Raw genomic sequence first — 9,486 nt, 5'->3', positions numbered from 1 at the left:
CCAATCTGGGGCCCTGTTTGTCCATAACTGCATGAATCCCCCTACCAAGGGTCAGCAGGCAAAAACCCAGAAGGACTCAAACGAGCAGAGTTGGTGTATGGGTGACTACCCTCAGCCACCTGTGCCATCCTGCATACACAGCACGCCAGTTGCAGCCCCCAGCTGGAGCCCAGGTACAGGAAACACTGGAACTCACAGGCAAGGGCCATGTCGACCACGGCAGGATTGGATTCAAGGAGGGGAAGAACAGCAGAGCTTGTTCCCCCTTTTCCAGAAAACCTAGAAAAACTTAAATTGATAGAAGAAAACAGACCAAACCAAATTTTCACTAGGTGTGTTTTTGTTTTTTTAAAGAATGAAGAGTAACTAACATACAGGATTCTGGCCAACAGTTACCCAGAGGCAGGGCACGGGCCTGGCTCCCACACCCTTCCCCACCAGTCCCAGCTTGGCCTCCTTGGGGGTCAAGCAGCGGCCCAGTCAAAGCAGCCTGGACTGTGCTCTGCTGTGCACAGGTCTCTGCAAGGTGGTGCCTGACAGTGGAGGCCCCCACTGTGACCAGGGAGGACAGCCGATATCTGTTCCCGACACTTTCCATAATAGGCACAGGGGCTCCTTGGCAAAAGGAAGTTTAAAAAGCCCCCGAAGAAGCACATGACCAGTGTTCACACAGGCCTTACTTCATTCAGGCTGAAAAGGGGGGCTGCAAGGCCGTTAGTAGAAGATGCCCAGATGGGTCCTCTCCAAATCTTCTTGCCAAAGTTCAGGGCAGCTGCTGAGCCGAGGGCCTGAGCGCTGGGCAGGGCTCATGTCACCAGGCTGGAAGATGAGCCCGGGTCCCTGGGCCTCTGAGCTGGGGAGCAGCTCGGCACTGTGGCCCCAGCACCCCCATGGGGTCTGAGGCTGGAGTCTCTGGCATGACGGGTGGGGCCGGTGGGGTGGGCTCCCCAGTGACAGACAGGGCTCTGGCAACACAGAGATCCCCTGCAGGAGAGAAGAACCGTTTGTGAGTGAGGTGATCCCGGGGCTAGGGCTGGTGGGGTCTGGACAGCGCTAGTGCCCCGGATGCAGGGAACAAAATGGTCAGCAGCCCAGGCTGTGAAGTGCACTGCCAATCTTCAGACCCCAGCACTGCTACTCATAGCTGGGCAAACTCAGGAAGCCTCTTTTGGTCTCAGCTTTCTCATCTGTAAAGTGGGGCTGCTAATGCCCACTCTGCAGAGTTGTTAGAAGAGCTGAATGAAGACATACGAAGTACAAAGAATTGTGGGGGACAGACAGGAAGTGTTTAATAAAGTTTGGTTATTTAGTTGTGGTTGTTTTTTATGATACTAAGGATGAAACCCAGGACCTTTGCAGTGAGCTACATCCTCAGCCCTTTTTTTTTTAAAAGACAGGATCTTAGTCCCTAAATTGCCTAGGTTGAGTTTAAACTTGTAATACCCCTGCCTCAGCCTTCCAGACTGCTGGGATTACAGGTGTGTGGCACCACATCCAGGAAAATTTGGTTATTAATATGATCCTTTATAGACAACAAATCATTCAGAAATGAATGGATGGATGAAACCTGAAGAAATCATAACGGTTCCAACTCCAGGGCCACCTAAGGACAGTGGGAAGTGCTGTTCTCAGCCCTGGGCCTACTTCCCTTCAGTGACCACTTAAAGGAATGCTTAGAATTTCCTGACAGTGCAGATCCCGGCCCGAGGCTTTCACCCTGGCCTCTGAGCAAGTCAAGGGCCATTCCTCATCTCTTCCCTCAAGGAGGTTAGGATCCCTTCCATCCTCCCCTCCATTAAGATACCTGAGATCTGGAAAGTTGGACTTCTCTGCAGACTACCCACCCACTCATTTCCCACTGAGCCCAGGACTCCTCCCTCAAGGGCCACGTAGGGGCCAGGGCTGCGGTGCGTACCTGGTACACGGCCACTAGCTCCGGGGGCGCAGGTGGGGGCGTCCAGGGCACAGTGGCGCTTGACGGCTCTGGTGATGGCTGGTTCCCCCCACTGGCCTGGGGCGGCATCCAAAGAGCAGCTTCGGGGGCTCTCCCCAGGGGCTGGTGCATGGGCGACTGTATCTTGGGGCAGTAAGGGGGTGGCCTCCAGGGATTTGGGTCGGAGACCCTGTTCCCCAGGCTCTCGGGCGCGGGGCTGGGTCCCGAGTGGGTTGTAGGGGGCCCCCAGGATGCTCCGCCACTGTCGGGGCACAGAGGGCAGCCCCGCGGGGACGGCGCGTCCACTTGCCGCCGCCGCCGCCGCCGCAGACCGTCGTCGCCGAGGCCTAGCACGGCCGACAGGTGGCCGATGTAGCGAATAGCCAGGCGCAGTGTCTCTATCTTCGTAAGGCTCTGACCGGCCGGCGCCACGGACGGCGGCAGGAAGCGGCGCAGCTCCAGCAGGGCGCGGGCGAGCGTGCGCATGCGCAGCTTCTCGCGCTCGCTGGCGCTGCGCCGCGGTCCCCCCGTGGGTCCCGGCCGTGCTCGTCGGGGCGCCGTCGCGGTGGCCTCCGAGGCGTGGGCGCTGCGGGCCGAGAGTGCGAGCTGCGAGGAGCCGCGGGCGCCGTCGCAGGGGCATGAGCCGGATGAGTCCGAGGAGGAGGAGGCGGGCGACGTGGAGTCCGCGTGGCCGGCCCAGCCCCAGCCCGGGGAGAAGACCCAGGGGTCGAGGCCAACGAGGCCGTGCGGAGGCGGCGGGGAGCGGGCCATGGCCGGAGCTGCGGGCTGAGAGACTGGGGCCACTTCCAGGACTGAGCTTTTATCCGGACTAAAGGTGTGAGGTGGCCTCCTGCCAGGTTGCAGAGAGGTGTCAAAACCCACAGAGCCCGGGGAAGGTCTGGGAGGGGGGCCCTGGGAAAGCGGGTCCATTTGTGGAGGTGTGGATTCTAACTCCTCTGGGGCTCTAATGGAGGCCTCCGGGGCCGAGAAGTGTGGGAAGGACAATTCGCATCTGGATGGAGCTGCCAAGCTTCGCGCCTGCTCCCACCCGTACCCCACCCTTTCCTGTCCAATGCCGGGTGGGTGCCCGGGAGACCCCCCCTGGAGGTGGTGCCAGGGCTTACAGGCCTTACAGACCCTCGTTAGGAGCGGCTGCCTATGCCATCCTCAGCCTGCACGAGCTCTGCCCAGGAACTCACCCCTGGGCCCTTCCATGGCCACGGGGAGGGGACCTACTTTCGGGGGACCTTTCTAGGGCCCTCAGAACCCCCACGTGTTGATTGGCAGATTGTCGCTGAGAAAATCATCTCACTGCCCATGTTTTTTTCTACACCTGAGAACTGGAACCCAGCACCCTGAAGAAGACAGAGGAGGCACAGTGGGCCATGGAAATGGGTGAAGGTGGCCCCTAGGTTGGCCTTTGTCTGTTGTGTGGCCTTGGGCAGATCACTGACTACCTGTGGGCCCAGGTAGCCTCATCCTTCCGGTAGTAACAGAAGATGCCTGCTGCCTGGGATGATCCCTGTAGAGCGCTTGGAATCACAGGCCTTTTGCTGGTATCATTTTAGAAAGAAGGTATTAACATCAAGGCACTTACAGGCATTATTCATTTAATTAATATTTATTTAGCAGCTGGTAAATGCCAGTCATGCCAGGGTGACCAAGCTAGTAACCACCTCTGCTCTCCTGAGATTTTAGTCTTGAAAGACACATGAATAGTCCATTATATAACTAGTAGGTCCACCACTAGGTAGGGGCCCTTGGGCAGGACCTTTAACCTGAACTTAACCAGAGCTAAGTCAAACAGGAATAATAATTATAGTATCTAATCACAGGACTGATGTGAGAAATGATTGACTGTAAAATTTACAAAGTAAATGTTCTCAGCGACAATTATACATTAATGGAAGCATCAGGGTCCTTGTGATGTCAAGGGAAAGTGCTGAGCCTGAAGGCTAAGAGGACCAGAGACAGTAGGGCTCTGGGCACTGAGGTGGAGGTGTCACATCTGGGCCCTGAGACAGGATTTGAGCAGGGAGAGGGGAGCGGGAAGAACATTCTAGAAGGATCTGCACAAGCAGAGGCCTGGCAGTGGACCCCCAGGGCACTGGAAGGCTGGGGTTGGGCCAAGGAGTTGGGTGTTGTTCCCAAGGTCATAGGGAGTCATAGGGACTTTTGAGAAAAAGGGTGACAAATTTTAAAAAATCAGCCATCAACTAAAGGTCAACCTGACAACAACAATCAAAATAGATCAGCCCACAGCAGCCTGAGATAGCAGAGGGCCTTGTAAATTTTTCATGGCTGTTTTTAAAAATTAATTTTTAATTACCCTTTCATAATCAGTACATTTCTCTGGGAGAAATGGAAATAAGATTGATGAAGCTGGAGTCCCTTTAACCACACCGTGTCTCCCTAGAGGCGACAGCAGTTGTTCGGTTGTGCATTTGCATAAACTCAGGTATCCTTAGAAGCCACATAGTGCTTACTGTGGTTTGGTCTGCTCCCCCTGCCCCCCCGCCTGATTTCCTGTGCTGGAAGCTTGGTTCCCAGTGCAGCAGGTTGAGAGGTGCACCTTTGGGGGTGACTGGGTCTTGAGCCCTCTGCCCTCCTGAATGATCTGTTCACTGCAGGATTGGTATGCTCTCCGGAAGAGGCATTGCTAGGAAAGCAGGTGTGCTCTAATATGCTTGCTCTGTCTCTCCATGCAATGTTCCCTGCCCTCCCCAGATGCCTGCACCAAACTTTTGGACCGCCCAGCCTCCAGACTGTCAGAAATACATTTCCTTACAAATTACTTAGTCTGTAGTATTCAATCAGCAGTAGAACGTGGGCCAAGACACTACTCATGGAGGCCTGTTGCGCAAACCCTGCATTGCATGTCTCACCCTGTAATATGCTGAATTTTTTTTTCTTTCATTAAACAGTGTATGACCAAAGACCATTCTGTGTCAGGACTCCTTTTTTCCAGTAATGGGTCAAATTGCTGGGCACACACATTCAATACCAGCACTCTGGGAGGCTGAGGCAGGAGAATTGCAAGTTCTAGTGCAATCTGGCAACTTAGTGACTTAGTGAGACTCTGTGTCAAAATAAAAAATAAAGGGGCTGGGTTGAGTCATTTGTAGGAAAATGGATGCACCTCAAGTGACAATGTTAGGGCCAGGGATTTAGCTCGGTGCCGCACCTGCCTTGCAAGCACAAGGTCACGAGTTTGATCCCCAGTACCAAAAAAAAAAAAAATCAAGCCACAATGTTAAGTGAAATACATCAGATACAAGCTTAAATATCACACAGTTTCTCTAATATGAGAAAACCAAACTATAAATAAACAAAATAAAAGACTGTAGGAAATAGGGAGATAGGTCTTTTGTAAAAAGGAAGGGGACCAAGAGATTGGGGGCGGGGTGAAGAAAAGAATTAAAATGTTATATACATGTACCAGCTTCCCACCATTATGTCCTGTAATTGTGTACCAATAAATATAAGGCAGGAAAAATAAATAAAGGCAGGACTGGGGATATAGCTCAATGCAAAGGCCCTGGCTTCAATCCTGAGTACCACAGGGGACAAGGAGGAGGGAAGTGGGAGGCAGGTAGTTTATTGGAGTCTTTGGAGGATTAATGCAGTTCTCATAGGCCTGGGTTAGTTGCTATCAGAGATAGTTGTTACAAAGAGCAAGACCAAAGCCAGTTGTAATAGCACATGCCTGTAATCCCAGCACTTGGGAGGCTGAGGCAGGAGAATCGCCATGACTTCGAGGCCAGTGTGGACTGCATAGTGAGTTCAAGGCCAGCATGGACCAATAGCAAGACCACATAGTCTCTTGCCCACACATCCCACCTTAGTGATGCCACCAGCCATCAGAGCCTCACCAGTGTGTGGAGAAGCTGGCACCATGCTCTGGGGTCCCCAGGACTGTGAGCTCATAAAACTCTTTTTCTTTACAAATTATCCAGCTTTGGTATTTTGCTATAGCAATGGATAACATACTAATCCAATAGTGTAAGAGGGTTTAAAGCAAGATTTCAAAAATACTATCTCCTAACAGAAGAGGGGACTCAAAAACATTCAATTCTAGATTTTTTCAGTTGGAATAATGGCAGATGGAGTGTGAGTATATCATTTATTCATCCAAGACCACACAGCACTATAAATTTCTTGACATATTACCTGTCAACGAATGAACTCACATGTACCTGACAGTTAAAAGCAACATTCATCAGGTTTCACAGACATGGCTTTTAAAACAATGTACAGTGGTACCTCGGTTCACGAATACTTCCATTTACAAACAATTTTGTTCCCAAACAGAAACGTTTTCCAAAAGTTTGTTTTTGTTTGCAAATTGCACTGGGTGACAAACACGACCATGGCCATCTTTCCCACATGAACATGAATGTGGCCATCTTTTCCAAAATCATAAAACAAATTAAGTTCATGAATGGAGGCATCACTGCAACTGACAAATAATTGTACATACTGCTGGGGTGCAGCTGACATTTCAGTAACTGGCCTATCCATCAACCCAAACATTTATCCTCTCTTTGTACTAGAAACATTTGAAATCCCCCCAGTTAGTCATCTGAAATTATACAATTAATTGTCATCAACCATAGTAACCCTGCTGTGATACAGGACATTGGCAGGCACTTCCCCCACCCATCTGTACCCGTGTATATAGAAATCTTGATCTGCGCTCTGGAATTTCAGTGGGTTTTTATTTGTTTCTGACACACATTTTAACTACTGTATAATATTCCATTGCAAAAAACAGATAATCCATTGCAAATCACCTACTACGGTCTGTCCCTTCCTGATGCCTCTCTAGTGTGTTTCTAGTTTTCTGCAGAGCAGAGCAGCTGCATGTGTATGCAGTGGTGGAACAGCTTTGGGGGTCTCTGTTAAGGCCGTGACCTCCGAAGACCCAGAAGCATTCCCCCAGTGCACACCTATAGAGCCAGTCTATAGGGAGGCCCCATGAGCAGCACTGATGAGTAATGAGCAGGTACCTGAGCATGGGCCCTTGCACGGGGTACCTGCTACCCTTCCCTCTCTGGGCTAGCCTAGCCCACTTCCACCTTGGCTTGGCCTGGTCATGGCCTAAGTTCTGGAAGATAGCACCTGGGCTTGCTGTGGCCCCTAGCTCTTCCCCGGCCCCTCAGCCAGATCCGGAGGCACAAGGCACACTGTGCCAGCCTCATCTCCAGGAGGGAGACCAAAGGATCCCCTGCTGGTCCTGGGAGGCAGGGTCCCCAGAGGCTAGGGCTGGGCTGCCATGTCACAGGGGCCTGGTTTAGGGCCTCAGCTCCACTACTTGGGAAACTTACTCTCAGTTTTCCCATCTATAAAGTGGGGATTCTGATACTGGGGTAATTGGGGTAAAATGAGATAGTGCTTGGCATGGTATTTAGCTGGTGTTAGGCTTATAGCAAGATCCAGGGCAGCAGAGGCGGGTAAAGGAATAGACCAATTGCAAGGGGGTCGCTTCTTCAGCATTGGCCCTGGCAGAAGGAAATCGACTGTCTCCTTTTCTGGGACTGTCCAGCCCCAGGCCTTGGGTGTCCTCCGGACCCCTCCTCCACCTCCAGCCTCTCTACTCTGGGACCCTGCACGGGGCTGTCCTCAGCAGGACACCAGCTCCTCTCACCACAGCTAGAGGGAGAGGAAGCAGGAGAACTCCGTGCCTGGCGCTGCTGCTAACAGATGAGCCTAGGCAAGACTGCAGTTCGGCCTCAGAAGCAGCTGCTCTTGTGACAGGGCCCTGGCCCGGGCGTCCGGGCCACTTGCCCACAGTGGAGACCCTCACACAGGCCACCCCTGTTGCAGGGGTGTGAGCCTGGCTTTCCTCTGTGCTGGGTACAGAGTAGACAAGCTGGGCATGGGCCCCGCCCCACAGGCCCTTCTCCGAACTTCTGGCATCTGACTGACCCAAGGAAGGTTCCAGCTGGGTGCTATCCAGGCCTCAGCGTGCCCTTCCTGAGATGGGAGGTGCTGGGCAGGGCAGCGTGATCATTACTGTGTGGACTTCATGAACGTGGCTGACACTGCTAGTTACCAAACAGCATCTATTACACACCTCTGTTAGCCTTTCTTAATAGCAGGACCTGTGTTGTGGCTGATAACATGCAGATGCAGTGGCCTGTGTTATTGGTTGGGGCTTTTGGGAGAGCTCTTTATTTTAATTACTTTTGTTGAGATAGCAGTCACCTTGTGTTGCCCAGGCTGGCTTCAAACTTAATTGTTACAGAGGATAAACCTAAACAAACCCTCTAAGTTCACTTGTGCCCCCTCGCTGCCCCCCTACTGGGAATTGAACCCAAGGCCTCACACATGCTGGGCAACACTACCACTGAGCCATGCCTTTGGCCTGTTTTGAGACCAAGTCTCCCCAAATTGACCAAGTTGGCCCTGAACTTGTAATTCTCCTGCCCCTGCCTTCTAAGTAACTAGGATCATAGGTGTGTACCATCAACCTTGTCTTGGGAGAACTCTTTAAAATCGAGAGCTGTGGTCCCGTGGCTGTACTTCCTCATTTTCTTCCTGTCTGGAAAACATCTGATGATTGGAACTTTAGCTACCTTATTGTGAGCCTGAAGCAGTCTCAGGCACAGAAACCATACAATAATGATGGTGAAGTAAAAAGAAGTCTTGAGGCATTGACAACAATTTATTTACTTATTGATGGAATAAATGGAAGCACCATACTAGGCCTGGACTGTGCACTTCTGGATTTCTTTGAAGTGTTTAAGGCAGAACTTTGAGTATATGGTATGAGCAACCAATCATAATCATAATCCCTGTCTGCATCATGAGAAAGTTCCTAGGTTTCCTTGTCATTGCGAGGGCCCGGAGAGCTGGGTGACTCTTAAGAGAATTCACAACTGACTGAAAATTGCAAAAGAGGACTGGGCGGATGCCCACCCAGAAGAAGTCTCTCATGACCTACTCCCAGCTTTGTCCTGCAGTATTATGGTCTTGCATAAAGATGTGAACTGATCTCCCTGGGGTTTAGACCTGAACCTGGAAGTGAACTGGGTAACAGCCAGGATCTAAAGGGATCCTGGCAGGCCTGAACAGCCCTCAGACATAATAAGATAGAATCCACAGAGCGAGGGTCCCCTTCCTCCAAGTTCAGGGTCAGTAGTGTGTGTGGGAACGGCTCGAGGGTCACTGTCTCCCATGTGTTAGGAGCAAATGTGAATTTGCAAGGAGGAGGACATCTTCAGCCAAGGAGGTGATGGTTCCCTTTCCCCACACTTACAGGACATGGTGAAACCTGGGGGCCATGGTTGATGAGGCTTGGGCACAATCCCTACCTAGCCCAGGGGAGAGAGTTTGGTGAGGGGCTGGAAACCAGGTCATCAGCAAAAGAGCTGAAGGGCTTGGGGTGTTTGGTCTAAGAAGAAAAAGATGAGAGGATGTGATAGTTGCCTCCAAAGGCCCAGAGCCAGTGGGATACTCCAGTGAGTCTGAAGGACCTTCTAGGAAGGAGAGAGTGGGCAGCTCCTGGACGCAATCCAGATGAGGCCAGAAAATGACGAGCCAAACACACC

General features: G+C 51.8%; 1 protein-coding gene across 1 annotated transcript; it reads right to left on the bottom strand.

Moving 5' to 3' along the window:
- Positions 1-327: 327 nt before the first annotated feature.
- Mesp2 (mesoderm posterior bHLH transcription factor 2) lies at positions 328-2,706 on the bottom strand. The gene is made up of 2 exons (XM_004852774.3): positions 1,916-2,706; positions 328-984 (listed from the first exon to the last, which is right to left on the bottom strand). Exons 1-2 carry the CDS (start codon positions 2,702-2,704, stop codon positions 715-717), a joined length of 1,059 nt encoding a protein of 352 aa, XP_004852831.2. The 5' UTR covers positions 2,705-2,706; the 3' UTR covers positions 328-714.
- Between the last annotated feature and the right edge of the window lie 6,780 nt (positions 2,707-9,486).

This window comes from Heterocephalus glaber, unplaced genomic scaffold, assembly GCF_053883595.1.
Source record: "Heterocephalus glaber isolate CG9 unplaced genomic scaffold, H.glaber_assembly_v1.0 deba00001531, whole genome shotgun sequence".
In the NCBI taxonomy this organism is placed as follows: Eukaryota; Metazoa; Chordata; class Mammalia; order Rodentia; family Bathyergidae; genus Heterocephalus; species Heterocephalus glaber.
The sequence above is the reverse complement of the archived record's forward strand: the minus strand, read 5'-3'. Positions and strand labels throughout refer to the sequence as shown.

What these genes read in the sequence shown, in the direction of transcription:
- Mesp2 (XM_004852774.3), bottom strand. Translation starts at nt 2,704, where the DNA reads ATGGCCCGCTCCCCGCCGCCTCCGCACGGCCTCGTTGGCCTCGACCCC. An exon ending in AGCTAGTGGCCGTGTACCAG is followed by an intron (nt 985 to 1,915) that starts GTACGCACCGCA and finishes TCTCTCCTGCAG; the next exon opens with GGGATCTCTGTGTTGCCAGA.